Here is a 16,193-nt window from a genome sequence, read left to right as displayed (position 1 = left end):
CAGTGCCTCTTCCCATATCATGAGGTGCAACTCCGTAGGCAGGTTGGAGAAAAGGTGAAGTGAAGTAGCCATTGTATTTCAGAACGGTAGAGAGAGTTTGGGATTGTCAGTGTAGTTGGCTGTGGGGTTGATTTTTGGTTGGTTTTCTTCCTACTAGTATTCGCCTGGGCACCTTCAAGTTTGGCTAGGCAGCCGATTGCCGCTTTGATAACTTGTTACGGGGTCTGATGGCCCCAAAATTCAAATCTGCCAGTGGACTACTAGAATCATTAGATACCGCTTGCATAGCTAGTATAATTTGATAAAGTATAGTATATTAGTACCACTGGCAGTGGTACCGTTTAGGACTAAACTAATAGTATTAGAACTAGTACCTAGGTATTACTGGGTAGATATCGTGCTCTTTCCAGGGCTAGCCCTATGTAGTATGCTACTAGTACTTCTACAATATTCCGGTTACTCTCTTTCTTTGGGGGGGTTTGCGGCCAACCGAGGTGTTCTGCCTTTAAGTTCCGAGGTTACTTCAATCAACTTGAAGTTGTGAATGTCTTTGCTCTTTGTCCTTTTTATTTTTGTGTTTTAGTAGAAGTTGCCTTGTTTATTGAATTATTTCTTTGTGTAAGGCGTGTTTTAGAGCCCTTGGGGGTAGAATGGCTGAAATGAGGAGATTGTATACTACTACCTAGGTAGGAAACACTGGGTCGACTGTGGCTACTAGTATGGAGCGCAGTAGATAAAATTTCAAGTTGTCTATGTACATTCCTGATCTCCCAATCTATGTACTCTATGTGCATATACCACGACAAAATTTCCAACTGGACCCGCAGAAGCTAACCGCTGATACCTACCAGTATCCCGGAGCTACATTGAACCAATCCCCCTTGAATAGATTCCGGAAGCTTCGCTCTTTCACGAATCTTCAAAATGAATGACGGCTAGTATCACCAGCCCGTATTTAACGTTTATCCTTCTTCGCCTCGGGAATTGGAACCTCGTTGTTCGCTGCCTCCGTTGCCTGGATGATCATCGCAATCGAAGACTCCTCGGTGTTTAGGTAAGTTCGACTACCCTGGATAAACCAGAATGACATGGCAATCACCAGCATCACGCCAAAGACAGCGATGGCGTAGTTCATATCTCCACCTTTCGGGTTCGGAGCGGATGGGAAGAAGAAGAAGACCGAGGTAATGGCGCAGTAAACCAGACTGACACAATAAGCCGGGACACCCAGCTTTCCAAGATGAAATTCTCCTCCTGGCGGAAGCTTATCGCGACCAACCACCAGCACGGTGAGAATGGGCAAACCATAGGAAATCGTCAAGGCGATGGTGCTAACGCTCAGAATCGCATTCAAGACTGTCTCGGCAAAAAGGAAAAGAATGCCAACCAGAGCGATTAAGACTCCTTGGAACCAGAGAGCGCGGACGGGAGCTTTCCAGATGGGGTCAACATGGCAAAGGTATCGGCTGAACGGCAGGCCACCGTCACGCGCAAATCCCCATGTAAGGCGAGAAGCAGTAGTCACAATACTAACACTCTGGCCAAGCCCGTTCATAATGAAAAGTGCGATGAGGACAGCAGCTCCGTTCAGGCCCACGGTTTCCTGAACCAGTGACATGAACGGTAAACCACTCGGTGCGTCAATGACGCTTCTCACCTCCTGGATACAAAACAGACAGACCATCATCAAGATAAATCCACTAATTGCACCCGAGACGACGGCTAGATAGATGACCTTAGGGGCATTCTTTCGTGGGGCAGGGATCTCCTCCACCATGTGGATGACGGCATCGAATGCAGTGAGACCATAGCTGTTTGATTCAGTTAGTCCGGTGTGATAGCCAGAAAGGAAAGAAGGATGTCTGTACGTACGCTGCTTGAACCAGTCCCATAAACCACACAACTCCATCCGACCAGCCTGTCTCATTGATCCACTTTCCGAAGACAAAAGAAGCAGGCTGAAAAGACAAGCCTCTTTTGATACCGACGGAAATGAGAAGGGCAAGGCAGAAGACGAAGAATAGCCCAAAGAACCACACTCCGACGAAATTATTGAGCCAGGGGAGGAACTTGTCTCGCCGACATCCCAATACATTGATCAAAGTAAGAATAAAGACGCATCCAATATAGACAACAAACTCCAACCAGCCCTGAGATGCGCCGGTCCAATCCTCATCGAACATCACTTTCATGCCAAGAATGAAGTTCGTCATGAAAGCGACTTGGGATGCGGCAAGAGTCCACCACCCAAAGACATTGATCCACGCGCAAATGTAGGAGGCAAATCGACCCAAGGGAGTGCTCCATAAGCGATAGATCCAATAAGCCTGGCCCAAAGCTGTTGGCATGCTGCTGCAAATTTCTCCTAGAGAAATTGCCACACAAGTGTTGCAGAATGTCACCAAGGCAAGGCCCCAGAGGATGGAGACAGGGCCGCCATTGATGAGGCCGTCAGAAAGATCTTGTGCGAAGGTTGACCAAGTTCCCAGAACGCAGAATGCGAGGGCTAGCATGCTCCAGAGGTTGAACTTTCGTTCGAGAGTCTGGCCATGGCCGAATTCTGCAAGATCTTGTGCATCTTGGATTTGTTGCTCAGTCGGTTTCCAGGTTTCGGAATCCACGTCCATAACTAGGTCGAATTTAACGATGTGAAGCGTCTCAAAGAAGATAGATGGGGGTCATTTCCGTATGTCGATATAGGGCGTGATCGGGTATTCTCGTCGAAAGTTTGGATCCAACAAGAATGTGCGGTCTGAACGTTCACGATCGAGATTGCCGGAGAAGGATATATGATAATAGACGGCGGGGATATTCTACCCCATTCCCCAACGACCCGGGGGTTTCTCGTTATTTTTTCCTGGGGAACCCCACGGGTCTCGGGTTGTGTGGCCCTACCCCTCGAAGCTGGCCCTGACTTCACCGAGAGTGGCCCACTTGGCGCTGCGAGAACCTGGTTACGTCTTGGAGATTCGGCGAAACAGGCATCGGCATTTCTTCTGCACATCCACGACAAATATCTCCACCAAAGCTCTGCGCAGGCTGGATCTTCCTAGAGGGGAAGGTAGATGCGGGTACCTGGCGGTGCATATTCTTGAATGAAATCATCCAAGATGACGATCTCCGGCATCGATGGATCTCGTCGCGAAGGCCGGGTTCCCCGTGGAGAAACCCCATGGAGCGCGAATGGCTGTTTCTCCCGAATCTTTGACACACCGGCACATCCACGGTTCAATTCGCGGTTTCCGATGTGGCGAGTCCCACACAATATTCCATCTTCACGGTAGTTGCAGGCGAAAAGAAAGTTTGCGCTTCGGCTCGGGAGGCTCAGATGCGTTTTGACCTACCCGATTCAATTTAGCCTGGAATATCAAGGTACCCCAGTGTAGGATATGACACAAAACATATGCCTAATCTGTATGTCAACGGTGGGCCGTTTTGGCGACCGATAGCGCTTGCTTGTACCTACCAAAAAGGGGTTGAGGCAAAAAAGGTTGCTGATGTCTCCACTCTGGGGGGAGGAAGCTCAACACGGACCAACCGGGGATATAACGTGACGGGGGAAAGGAGAGAAGAGGTCAAGTCAAATCAACTCCAAAATATTTGATGATTGCGAGGGAATTTGAGGGCCAAATATAATTCTTGTCCATTGCAGCTGATCCGGGACGCATTCCCTAAGAAGGACTAGAGCGCGTTATTTGTTCTACATTTGAGAAGATTGATTCACCAATCAGCGCCCGTGCAACTCGTGGTGCTATACTCGCAAAGAAACCTATATGAACAGCATGAGTGATCGAACCTTCGGTCGCACCAGAATTCCGTTCATTCCTTTCCCTGCATCTTCCAACGATGGCGTCCTCAGATAATAAGAGAAAAGACACGGCCAGCTCCCGCCACCGCTCTCACAGAGGTTGTTGGACCTGCAAAAAGAAACGCATTCAGTGCGACGAAGCTCGACCCGGTTGTCAAAAATGTATTACACGAGGACTCGCATGCGAAGGTTATGAAATTCGACTTCGTTGGGGTGCCGGCATCGCTTCCCGGGGTCGGTACAACGGCGCTGAGAAGCCCGTCAAGGAGTTCATTCCGCCCCCTTCGAAACGGCGATGGGATCTCCGCAGCAAAGGGGAGAAAGGAGAGGATGGTGATCGCCAAGGGCAGCCTCATCTTTTACTTGAATCTAGCTTCAGTCCAGGTAAACACATTTTTTCAAGCCATTGCCAAGCTAAGCTAGGATCTACATGACTAACATTTGGCATAGAACTTGAACCCATCTCACAGTCTGTTAGCCCACCTGCGACAGTAAACATATTAAATGAGCCTTATGGACAAGACCTCAAAGACTATATGGACATCACTAAGCACTTTGAGCTACCGGCGTCGACAAGAGAGAGCCTGAGATTTGAACGAGATAATGTGGCTTTGTTTGATGAAGATCAACGGCTAGATGCAAATCATTATCCAGACACTGCTTTGTCCGGGAGACCGGTAATGATTGCTTAAAATTCAAGTTGTTATATCTCACGCCAATTCAAGAAATTTGTGATTCTGAACCCCTAGTTTTCGGTCCTTTGCTTAGACTCTGTAGAGCAACATTCTGTTTTGTCGGTCTGTCAGATCGGAAAAGGCATTGGCTAGATCGCTCGCTTCATCCATATTCCCAGCAGATTCGTTCTCACGGATCCTGGCTGCGTTATCTCTGTTGTAAACGATATATAGTATCGAGAAAAGGATCATGTTGACGATAAAAGCAGCCAGGGTCACAAAAACACCAGTGGTATACTTGGGTGCTTCAGATGAGAGAAAGGTCTGTGGCGAAATGATATTTGCCACGCAGTATGCGGAAAAGAACAAAGTTCCTGTAACAGTTTTCTTGGTATATCCTGCAATGTTGGAGGCCAAGACAGTATACATCAGGCCTCCCGCCGCAGCAACCATTGGGATCAAATATATGGCGGCTAGATGAGCCCCCAGTGTGGAAGAATTCACGGGAATTCCGTAGAGCAGTCCACATGCGATGATACCTGGGATGTAGCAGCATGCCATGGTCAAAATCAGTTTACCCTGGCCATATTTGGATGAGAGGAAGAAGCCGATGACAATGATCGACAGCGCCATGACGGCACCGACTGGAATTTGCAACAGAACAGCTTGGTATGTGGAGTATCCAAATCCTTTGATAATAATTCCGGTGAAATTTGTCTGCAAGCTGTTTGTCATATTGTGACAGAAGACAGCGAGCAGTAGCATCCACACGCGATAGTCGGTGAGTGCCTCAATAACCTGGTCTTTCTTATGCTCGCTATTCTTGACACCGGTCCTGTTGTCCTTGAGGCGTTGCACCGCAATGATTCGTTCACGTTCGCTGAGCCATGTGCAATTGATGGGGCTATCAGGAAGCAGCCACCAAAGACCGGCACCGACTAGTACGGTCAGTGCGCCAAATATAATGAACATCCACTGGTAGGGGAACATGTTATCGACCTATGATTTGGATTAATATATTGATCTACAGTGAGGAAAATGAGTCAGACTTACATCGATGTGTGCAATGCCCCAGAAAAGAACACCCGCTGGAATTGAGGCAAGCCCATTTGCACTATACCAAAGACCGATACGGGAAGCCTGTTCTTCACGCTTCCACCAAGAGGAGGAGATCAAAACAAAACCGGGATTCAAGCATGACTCGAAAACACCTAAGAAAAATCGAGCTGCTGCTAGCGAGGAGAAGTTCGTAGCGCTACCAGTAGCTGCGAGAACGACACCTTTGGATGATTCATCAGAATAAAGTCCACACTTGCTATTATTTGTGAGCACATACCCCACAGTATAAAGTTGATGGTCAAGTATTTTCCAGTCGGGAACCTTTGCATGAGGTAGTTGGTCGGGTATTGGGCAACCTATATACCGATGGGTCAGAAATATTACATTTGACAAATCAAACGAAATGCGAAGCGGGAAATTCCAACTCTTTTTGACACTTACAAGATAGCCGATATAGAAAATGGTTATGAGAAGACTATATTCCTGTCCCACCAAATGTGCCTCAGTGATGATGCCATATGTTGCCGCGTAGCTGATCGTCTGATCGTAGGTTAGCCTCAGGGATTCGTGATGATTGGCACCATATACTCACAAGCTTGTCAACGAATTGGATTCCATTGACCAACAACATGATAGTCACCAAACGCAAGTCTATCTTCCATCTCAATTTCCTTTCTTCCTCGGGAGTATACTCCACGAATTGAGTCTGGAGAATTTCCAAAGCCTCATCGCCCCCCTGGAGCTTTTCTGCGAGAAATACGGGCTGAGGAGCCGGCACATTCTCCATCTCAAGGGCTTCTGGGCCATCCTTGCGCGGATGAGTAGACATGGCTTGATTCGGAGCCCAAGGGTAGATCTTAATTGCTAGGGTTCAAGTTGTGTGGAGAATGTCAAGAATCTGGGGAATCCCCCAGTACTCAGAGAAACTGCCGTGCATTTAACTGCCGGGTCAAAAAGAGGGGCTTTTCCTGTGAACTGCACAAAGTAATTCATGCCCCATTCTGCTAGCATCTCCATAGCGGCATACCGATTAACCGCCGTATATGCAAGCCACAGGTTATTAGAAAAAACTCAATCTGACTAGCATAGCTCGCTAATCACCCCCTGATCGTTGGCTTCCCCGCCTTTTGGGCTGGGGCCAAATCCGAAATTTACCCGATGTGCAGTTATCCGGGGCCCCGGAACCCAGTCTAGATCCATTTTGGAGACGCTAGATCCCTTTGGTCTAGCTTCCTTCTTGCACCGGTAGTACATTCGGCTTTTTGCTCGCTAAGAAGCTCTGAACTAGCACGAATTTAAGCTAATATGGCAAAGGGATCACCCTCGAATATTCACGTATTTCGCAGTGATCAGATATTTTGACCTTCACGAGGTGGACAATTATGGATGAAAAGAGCAGAAGACGAAAGAGTGAAGGGGTTTATAGTGGAGCAATTTTCCACGTCTTCAAATGTTGTAGATTTGGAACAGCAAAGCAGGATCACTTCTCAGAAGAAAGCTTAGCCCGCGGCTAAGCTATCTTCTCCCCACTCAACGACCCCGCAGCCCGGTTGATCCGACAGCTTATAACTTCTCCATCAACTACCCTGCCATCACGGTACTTTTTCAGGCAATCGAAATTGTGCGCTACGATGGCAGAACATGGCAAGATCTCTCTCGATGCGCCATCTCTTGGCTCGGAATTGGTAGGAACTTTGGATGGTGAACACAACATTGCACTATTTCGAGGAATCCCCTATGCAACTTTGAACAAACGATGGACGCACAGCGAGACGAGAAACAAACTCGAAAGTCCCTTCGATGCCACTCGGCTCGGATACCGCTGCAGCCAGCTTAGTGGAATGGTTCTTGTCTCGGGAGGAACAAACGATCCCCTCCCTGGCGATGACGAATTCAAATGTCTCAACCTCAACATTGCTGTTCCCAAAGAGTCGCTAGGCGCCCAAGGACCAAAGTCCCTCCCAGTAATGGTATGGATTCACGGGTAAGTTTTTCCCAACTTGTTTTCGTCTTGAAGACCATCTAATAGGGTTCCTCTTGAAGAGGTGGTTTCGCCTTCGGCGCAAATTCAGTCTCCCGCTATCGCCCTCAAGCACTTGTTGCACACGCGCGCAATAACAATACACCCATCATCCTAGTTTCAATAAACTATCGCCTAGGCGCGCTGGGCTTCTCAGCTTCCCAAGACCTTGCCGAAGAGGTCAACGGCGGGAGCAAGGCTCACCCTGTTGGAAACTACGGACTTATTGACCAACGCAACGCCCTCGAATGGATAAATCATCATATCCAAGATTTCGGCGGCGATCCGGCGAATATTACAGTCTTTGGCGTGAGCGCAGGGAGCGTCAGTATCCACTTGCACCTACTTGCCGAGCACGCGCTGTTTGATAGAGCTATCATGATGTCCGGCGCTGCGCCCATATTGAGCCCCCTTCCCATGGAGTGGTATCAAAATGAGTGGAGCACCCTTTGCCGAAATGCAGGCATTGACGCATCGTCGTCCCAGGAGCGGCTAGCGCAACTTCGCCAGCTAGATGTGTCTGAAATTCTCAAGCTTTCAAGCCCAGGTGTCATGGGGCCGGTCGCGGATGGCAAGCTCTTAAAGGAAAATTGGAAATACGATAACAACGCGCCGAATACGCGTTGCAAAGAATTCATCACTGGAGATACAAACATCGAGGCGATTATCTTTGACGGCTTGATTAAACGTCTTTCACAAGAGCGCTTCCACCAATTGGTGGGAGACTCGTTCTCCTCGCAGGTTGCTGGGGAGCTTTATTCCAAATTTGGATTTAGTCGTGATGCCCAATCGGAAGAAGACTTCCGTAAAGCTTTCAGACTACTTGTTGGGAATACACTATTCAACTACTCCCACGTCGGCATCGCCAAGTCCTCCCTAAATTCGGAGGCTTGGAGAGACAAGGTTTATCTTTACCATTTCGAGGAACCTTCTCCCTTCCCAGGGCCAACCTGTGGTCTTTCATATCACGGCCTGTGTGCAATGCTTCTGCATATGAACGAGTTGGATATTTGCCCACCTGCCACGCAGAATGTCTCAAGAGAAGCTGCTAGAATCTGGACAGCTTTTGCGCATGGTAAGCAGCCTTGGGAGCCCTATTCCCAGGGCCAAAAATTCATGCGCTTTGGTCCTAAAGGGGAATCAACTCTTGAAAGCTTTGAAAGTGATGACATCAGAGAGTATGGGTTTCAAGAATGGCTTGGCGTCCATATAGATGAAGTTGGCCTGTTTGTAAGAAAACTAGTGTTGGATTTGGAAAACAACAATATCTAAATAGAATTCGACCGGTCTAGTCATACCGCATAATCTTGAAATTCCCCATATCTATTTACGTGTTGTAAGAGATTAGTCAACTGATGGGCCGATATTAAACTAGAAATGTGAAACAGAAAGCGGTCTCCAGGACTACTGCGTGGTGTCGCCGAAGTGAGACTTAGCGAAAAAGAACTTGAAATGGACCTTGGATGATATGCGGTGAATGTGTTTACCCGCTGTATAATTTACACTTCCTTGCCTTCGCCACATTCTACCCGTAGACGCATCGACGAGAATCTGGTGCAAAAAGGACTCGGATTGTAGCCTTGTGTTTGATGCTTTATTCGAGGGATTTTCAGTGACAATCTGCTCTGATCTTTTTTGGGTACATTTGTTGTGCTCGCTTATTCAAGACAGTCCGAATCCACTTTCTGTGTGATCTATGATCTTCATTATAGTGCGGTGGGCTAAGTGGCTTTGCGATCTATCACTTCCAGGCACCATTCTTGACCGACCGCTGATTGGAGCCAGCATGATGTTTGATGTCCAAATGTGGGGACCCGTCACGGCTAAATTGTTTATTTGACCTTCAGCTGATATTTTATTTCCTCGGTTTGACAGCTCTGCAACCACTACCAGAAATTTGAAAATCATGGCAGATATGACTTTGGAGCAAGTGGAAATGGGTTGTTCTACGCAGAATGTGCAGCTTCAAGCAAAAGGACGTCCCTTAACGGCTCTGCCTTGGGGATATCGACAGGCGCCCAGCTCCAGGAGTCGCTTTTTCGCAAAGCTACCAGCGGAAATCCGGACTCGGATTTACCGACAAGCTTTTGGCGATCGAGTCTTCCACATCAACTTACATATCTGTGTTGCCGACTGTTGGAGAATCAGAGGTAGATCGCGGGATTCAGCAAACACCCAGATCAAAGAGATACCATCGAACAGGGCGAGCTGCGATGACAGATATTGGTGGGGAAGTGCTTGCAATCACTCAAATTTAGGTTCAAAGAGTAACTTGTGTACCGATATTCATGGTGCCCATTTTATTATCGATCAAGCTACGCCGTCCAGGATGACGTCAATTGGCGTTATGGGTTGGCTACTCAGCTGTCGACAAGCGTATGTGACCCCAATAGAAGACTCGTACGCCTATCGTTTACTGACTTCAAGTTTGTATCGCAGTTACATCGAAGCGGCCGAGATTCTTTATTCGAACACGTTCCATTTCGCAGGAAATGCGCCTCTCCGCGACTTTACTCAGCGAGTTCCTCCACACAGCCTTGCCTGCATGAAAGGATTAATCCTTAATCCAGTGGGAATCGAGCCCGATGGTCAACACGGTGTTGGTAACATATCGAATCATGCTTCTAGTATTGGGGAGCTTGAGCGGGTTGCCTCAATCCTTGGATCGGGCTCATTTCAAAACCTACAAGAGTTGGATGTGAAAATCATTGATTTATTGGGGCAAGAGTCTGTCTTCACCGAAGACACAGATAAACAGACACGACGAACACTTGCAGTCTTTGATAAGCTCCTACCTAGAATGAGTCTGCGATTTCGACGACTTCAAATTTACCTGGAGGATGTATTATACGAGGCTGCTAGAAAGATGACCGAAATCAGCGATAAGAATTTGCTTAAGGAGGGAACGAAATGCAAAACACCCGAGTTACATGGCAAGCGCGGATTCTGGCGATCAGTTCTAGATACGCATCATCTATCTTCGGGATATTGGGTGGCACAAGACAATTGGCAGCGCCAGTGTATGGGCCGTGTCAGTCGGGCTTCATCTGGCTCGGTTTCTCAGGGGTTAAGAAGGCTTGTTAAATTTTGATTTTGCTATTTCATGTTGAGGGACGACCAATCAATGTATTCATATGGTAGGCGTCTGGATTTTTGGATTATGTATGTTCCTTCTGGCGATAAATTGGGCTCATGGGTAAGTTGTCGCATCACGGTTGAATAGAGAATCTTCATTTGACTAGGTCGTTACTCGGGTTATATTAACAAACTTAAAGAACACTCTTGCATTCATTTCCGAATGAGTAGTTTCTTAAGGTTGAAATAGACTTTGGTTCAAGTCTATTACTAACTTTAGTCTTGAAAATTCTCAATCATGTTTAATACTAGTAGTTCAGTTCCAAGGTTACCTCGCGGGTACTCCCACACCCACACTTGGTATACATTTCAAGTTGACGAAATCCAATGATATCCAAAGTCTCAGGAAAGGTGTTGGGGTATCAAGAAGCCATAAACGAAGGAAGGCTACAAGTATCCGTACTCGTATAAATCCACCCTCAGTTAACCTCCGCTGTACTCCGTAATCTCCGACCCGACCCCGGCCTCTCATTCGTAGTTCAGCCCCAGCACCTCCTAACCAAATTAGGAAAAATCGGACGTGTTCGTTGTCTTCCGCCGAGCCTTATGAAAGCCCAAAATTCCAGTCGCGATTGAAATGGAAAAGGGGGTCTAACGGTCGCATCGTTTGGAAACTCAGCCAGCACGTTGTTTCTTTTTCCCACGCCACCACCACCGATATCTAGTTTCTAGCAGGCTAGTTCCAACTCATGAACTAGCCAGAAACAAACTTGAACTAGACATCGTAAACCACCGTTACCACCGCCGGCGCCAGATACTACCTGGTCATGGCGCGTGTCGATACCTCGGGAGCAGAACACCCAACGAGTACAAAGGCATCGCCAGCAATGAATACTCGCCAACGCAAGCTAGATAAGCAAACCAATGGCATCGCCAATGGAAGCACCAATGCGAACGGCCATGCCAACAACAGCCATGCGATCACCAAATCAAAACGCAAACGCTCCCTCCTCCGCCGCCTCAAACGCCGCGCAATAAAACACACCTGGTCAATCCCCCTCGCCCTCCTAATAACCCTCCTCTCCCTCTACGCCCTAAACCCCACCGAATCCAACATCCTCCACAACTTCATCTTCCTCGCCTACGCCCAAGAACCCTCGCCCACCTCCGGCCCCGCCGCCGCAACCCAATACGGCAAAGGACCATGGGACATCGCCTTCGTATCCTTCTACGCCCTCGTCCTAACATTCACCCGCGAATTCACCATGCAAGAGATCCTCCGCCCCTTCGCGCGCTCACGCTACGCAGGCATAAAATCCCGCGCCAAGCAGCTCCGCTGCATGGAGCAGATGTACACCGCGCTGTACTTTGGCATCACGGGCCCGGCAGGATTATACGTGATGCGACAAACGCCCGTGTGGTATTTTCGAACCGCGGGGATGTATGAGGGCTTTCCGCATCGCACGCATGGCGCTGCGTTTAAGTTTTATTATCTTTTTGAGGCGGCGTATTGGGCGCAGCAGGCGCTTGTTATGCTTCTTGGTCTTGAGAAGAGGAGGAAGGACTTTAAGGAACTGGTTGCGCATCATGTTGTTACTTTGGCGCTGATCGGGTTGAGTTATCGGTTTCATTTTACGTACATTGGGGTTGCGGTTTATATTACGCATGATATAAGTGATTTTTTTCTGGCGGTGAGTTTCCAATGATGTATTGATTAGGGGCTTGAGTTTTTGGGCAAGTTGCTGACTCGGATGGGTTCTAGGTTTCGAAAACGTTTCATTATACTGATTCGGATTTGATTATTCCGTTCTACGCTACGAGTGTCGTGGCGTGGATTTATCTCCGCCATTATTTGAATTTGCATATTCTCTGGTCTTTGTTGACTGAGTTCCAGACTATCGGGCCCTACGAATTGAACTGGGAGACGCAGCAGTATAAATGCTGGATCTCGAATATCATCACATTTGCACTACTGGCCATGCTGCAAAGCCTGAATCTATTCTGGCTATACTGTCTGCTGCGAAGTGCGTGGAAGTTCGTTGTTTACGGTGTCAAGAAGGATGATCGGTCGGAGGATGAGACTGAGTCTGAGCAGGTTCAGGTTCAGGGTCAGGTTGCGGGTCAACAGAATGGTGGGAAACAGGAAAAGAAGCAGTAAATCAGAACGTCTGATTTCAAGTTGCCACGGGTGGCGCATGGTCGCCTTGTCTGCGTGATTCCAGACGCAGGCTCGCAATAATGAACGTGAACTTGAATTAGGAAACTTCAAAGGGACTCCGCTCCGAGTCGACGATGACTCGAATTTCGAGACGCCAATTCTGTACGCATGCGAGACGGGTCAAAACTTGGACTGGCGAGGGAGCTTGATGCTTGCACTGTGCCTGTCTACGATGTATATTACACAAAATACTGTAATAATGTTATCAAATGAGATTTATGATATCAATCAATATTTGCAAGGGCAGAAGGCAGTGGGATGCGAGACCGCCACCTGGGCACAGCCTTCTTCGTCCAAGTGCAGTATGTATGTATAGTAATAAAGTACCTAGTCCCAGTAGCACTAGCACTAGTACTAGTATATAAAACAGCTTGAAAGAGCCTTGAACCCCAGATCAAGTCGAATCAAAAGACCACACCATGAGTCCCGACTTCCAAGAGAATCAATCCACAAGCGTCAGCCCGAGATTTTGAGACTGAAAGTGAAAAACAGGCGGGAATTATATACAGAAGAAAAAGCGAGGAATAAAATGAAAATGGAAATCTTCAAGGGAGAGGGTTGCTGAGAGAACGCCAATTTTGCACGACGCCGAAGCCGAATATGTAGCCTCTTTGATCAAAAAGAGAGAGAGGGGGAAAAAGAAAAAAAAAACCAGAGATGGAGGAAAAGTAGGGACGAGATGTCAGGGATGGTGAAATGCGAAGATTTCAAAGTAGTCATCAGGGTAGGCAGAAAAGGAAAAATGTAACCGAAGAAAATGACAAGGAAGGACATATGTTCATGGCAGGGTGGCCCGATCCTAGCGAGCCACCACCGAGGGGTTCAAAAAACGAGGCAAAAAGCAAAGAAAAGAAAAGGAAATGGTGAAAAACAAGGCCGGCCAGCCTGAGGGTTTATACCCGCCGCCCGGCGTCGTGTCCACCACTACTGGGTATTAACGGTAAAGTGGGCTCGACGGGGTCCGCGAAAGGCGATCGGGGCGGTTGATCCGCGAATGGTGATCGGGGCGGTTGTTCGTCGTGGTGGTTGTAGCCAGCGCCGGCGTGGCCGGGGTCCCAGCGCGAACGGACGCTGCCGTTCTGGCTTGGAGCCCAGGGGGAGGAAGGGCGGGGCTCGTCGCCGATGGGACGGATGGCCTTTTCGAGCGGGAGGAGCTCGGTGTTGAGGCGGTTGTCTGTTTGGGACATGCGGAAGGAGTCGCGGTTGTCGGAGAGACGGTGGTATTTGGCCGATGGCTCCTTGAGGCGGATGGCGTAGTAGAAGGAGATGAGGAGGAAGATGACGAGAGTGAGTGTGAAGATTGCGTTCATGAAAAAGAAAATGACGGTGACGACGCCGGAGGCGAGGTCGGGCTGGTTGAAGACATCGGAGAAGATGAGGAGGCAGATTGCGCTGACGAAGTTGATGACTGACGCGGCGATGCTGAAGCTGTTGGCTTTCTTGTCCATGTAGGGTCGGATCACGCAGGTTGCGATCATGAAGGCCGCTTCGACGATCAGGGTTAGAACGGCTTGCGCGGTGGCACTGGCTTGGACGAAGGCAACGATGATACCCTTGATCAGGATATAGGCGAGCATCGGGGCGATGAAGTAATAGCACTGCGCTTTGTAGTGCACGTAGAGGAAGCCCCATTTTGTCAAACAGGCCGGGTCGGAGTACAGGGTGTAAGTCGGATTCTCGTTCAATGCTTTGGATGCGCGTGCGCGTTGGAAGACCTTGAATGTAGCGAAGCCCAGTGCTGCGGAGGTTGTCAAGAACATGACGATTGCCAGGATGATTTCGGCAGCCGAGTCACGCTGGTAGATTTCCCAGAGGCCGAGTGAGCAGAATTGAGGGTAGGAGAGCGCGGCCAGGCGGTAGATGCTGCCACGCAAGAAACCCTTCCATTCAGTGCCTCCGCTGAGAGCGTTGTTCAACTTGGCATTGTTCGCCTTCTTGGAGATGGCGGGGAGGGCGAATTTGAGCACCATGAGAGTGATCATCATGAGGATGGTGACAAAGTAGAAAACCAGGTACGAAGTCATCCAGATGTTGGACGGTTCGATCTGCGCCCGGTAACCCATTCGCTCGATACCCTTGACGAGAAGTTCGTTACCTCCGCCGGTGGTGGGAAGAGTTCGCTTTGCAAGATTTCCGATGGAACGTTTCAGAACCGCGACCGAGACATCGCTGTTTTGCGAAATGACTGTTGAAGGAGTACCTCCTGTTGCGCGCTGGAACCAGGTGGCAATGGTCTCAAGGAATCCGGCGTGCACGATACCCACGGTCCATTGGAAGTCCTGGGTCCAGTTGCGGGCTAGAGGTCGGAAGTGCAGGGCAAGCATTCCGTACATGGCCTGACTCTGCATGAAGCCCAGTAAAAGCATTGTTCGGAACGAGACATGAGTTGCGATATTCGAATAGCCTAGAATCGAAAGAATGACGGTGATGAGAAGACCCAGACCAGTGATGACAGCCAGAGCCCAGCCAACCCCTGATACATAGACGGAGTAGCCATTGGTGACGGGGGCTTCGATACAAGAGACCTGTTTGCCGGTTTTCTTTGCGACGACGGTAACGCGGATAAGTAGATCGATGTCGGGGACATAGTAGGCAACGGCTGATAAGAGTGTTAGCGACGGGGGAGAGACAATCAGGATGCGCATCGCTATGCGCGGTAGCGGGCGACCAGGACCAGGACTTACAGGGAATGAAGTTGGTGATGGTACTTTTAGAGATGGCGATTGGATTCCAAGGAACGGGCATTTTCCCACTTGTCATTGGGCACAGATTGGCGATATTCAACTCGCACGGGTTGATGGTTTCACGGGTGATATTGTATCCATAGGCAAAGATGTCGACATTGAACATGACATAACCATCGTAGGCAAGTGTTCCATCATATTCTAACCAGACCTGACTTTCGTCTGGTAGTAGTTTCACCTTGATCTCATTTGTCTTAATGGCACTATCGTCGGAACAGGAGGTGACATAATTCGCTTGTAACAGTTTCTCCGCGTAGACCGGCAGGGCGAGATGAGCGAAAGCGAAGAGGCCAGCCAGCAGGCCTGGCACGAATTTCATCGTGTGGGGGGGGAAACGAGTGGCAGCCAAAAGATTTGGCGAGAAGGGGGAGGGAGTTGAACGAAGGACGAGAACAAAGACGGGGGGGGCGAGTGTCGTGGTCGAAGTCGAAGTCGAAGTTAAGGTCTGGAGTCGGGGTCGGGGTCGGACAAGACTAAGACTAGAGGAAGAAGGGGAGGTCGAGATTCACCAGGGGGGATCCATCAGGTACCTCAGGCAGTAAGATTTTAACGAAAAAAAATGGGCCTGGTAGTCGATCAGGGCGTGTCCTCCGCA

At 48.9% G+C, this 16,193-nt stretch overlaps 7 protein-coding genes across 7 annotated transcripts; 4 read left to right on the top strand and 3 right to left on the bottom strand.

Annotated features, from left to right (window-relative positions):
• Window positions 1-955: 955 nt before the first annotated feature.
• Window positions 956-2,627, bottom strand: N7533_002084 (uncharacterized protein; the record flags this gene model as incomplete). Its single annotated transcript, XM_057098734.1, has 2 exons — window positions 956-1,811; window positions 1,873-2,627. 2 exons carry the CDS (start codon window positions 2,625-2,627, stop codon window positions 956-958), a joined length of 1,611 nt encoding a protein of 536 aa, XP_056963870.1.
• A 1,219-nt stretch (window positions 2,628-3,846) lies between these two features.
• Window positions 3,847-4,500, top strand: N7533_002083 (Zn(II)2Cys6 transcription factor domain-containing protein; the record flags this gene model as incomplete). The annotated part of the gene is made up of 2 exons (XM_057098733.1): window positions 3,847-4,192; window positions 4,259-4,500. 2 exons carry the CDS (start codon window positions 3,847-3,849, stop codon window positions 4,498-4,500), a joined length of 588 nt encoding a protein of 195 aa, XP_056963869.1.
• A 72-nt stretch (window positions 4,501-4,572) lies between these two features.
• Window positions 4,573-6,370, bottom strand: N7533_002082 (uncharacterized protein; the record flags this gene model as incomplete). Its single annotated transcript, XM_057098732.1, has 5 exons — window positions 4,573-5,481; window positions 5,536-5,762; window positions 5,819-5,897; window positions 5,983-6,081; window positions 6,134-6,370. 5 exons carry the CDS (start codon window positions 6,368-6,370, stop codon window positions 4,573-4,575), a joined length of 1,551 nt encoding a protein of 516 aa, XP_056963868.1.
• An 802-nt stretch (window positions 6,371-7,172) lies between these two features.
• N7533_002081 (uncharacterized protein) lies at window positions 7,173-8,833 on the top strand (the record flags this gene model as incomplete). Its single annotated transcript, XM_057098731.1, has 2 exons — window positions 7,173-7,525; window positions 7,585-8,833. The coding sequence occupies 2 exons, from the start codon at window positions 7,173-7,175 to the stop codon at window positions 8,831-8,833; spliced, it is 1,602 nt and encodes a 533-aa protein (XP_056963867.1).
• Window positions 8,834-9,467: 634 nt separating this feature from the next.
• N7533_002080 (uncharacterized protein) lies at window positions 9,468-10,652 on the top strand (the record flags this gene model as incomplete). Its single annotated transcript, XM_057098730.1, has 1 exon — window positions 9,468-10,652. The coding sequence occupies one exon, from the start codon at window positions 9,468-9,470 to the stop codon at window positions 10,650-10,652; it is 1,185 nt and encodes a 394-aa protein (XP_056963866.1).
• An 871-nt stretch (window positions 10,653-11,523) lies between these two features.
• N7533_002079 (uncharacterized protein) lies at window positions 11,524-12,794 on the top strand (the record flags this gene model as incomplete). The annotated part of the gene is made up of 2 exons (XM_057098729.1): window positions 11,524-12,327; window positions 12,399-12,794. The coding sequence occupies 2 exons, from the start codon at window positions 11,524-11,526 to the stop codon at window positions 12,792-12,794; spliced, it is 1,200 nt and encodes a 399-aa protein (XP_056963865.1).
• Window positions 12,795-13,747: 953 nt separating this feature from the next.
• Window positions 13,748-15,917, bottom strand: N7533_002078 (transient receptor potential ion channel family protein; the record flags this gene model as incomplete). The annotated part of the gene is made up of 2 exons (XM_057098728.1): window positions 13,748-15,453; window positions 15,539-15,917. The coding sequence occupies 2 exons, from the start codon at window positions 15,915-15,917 to the stop codon at window positions 13,748-13,750; spliced, it is 2,085 nt and encodes a 694-aa protein (XP_056963864.1).
• Between the last annotated feature and the right edge of the window lie 276 nt (window positions 15,918-16,193).

The sequence above is a fragment of the Penicillium manginii genome (assembly GCF_028828005.1).
Source record: "Penicillium manginii strain IBT 31320 chromosome Unknown utg000002l:1.0-5564898.0:1.0-5567710.0, whole genome shotgun sequence".
Taxonomy (NCBI): Eukaryota; Fungi; Ascomycota; class Eurotiomycetes; order Eurotiales; family Aspergillaceae; genus Penicillium; species Penicillium manginii.
This window is presented reverse-complemented; position numbering and strand designations above follow the sequence as displayed.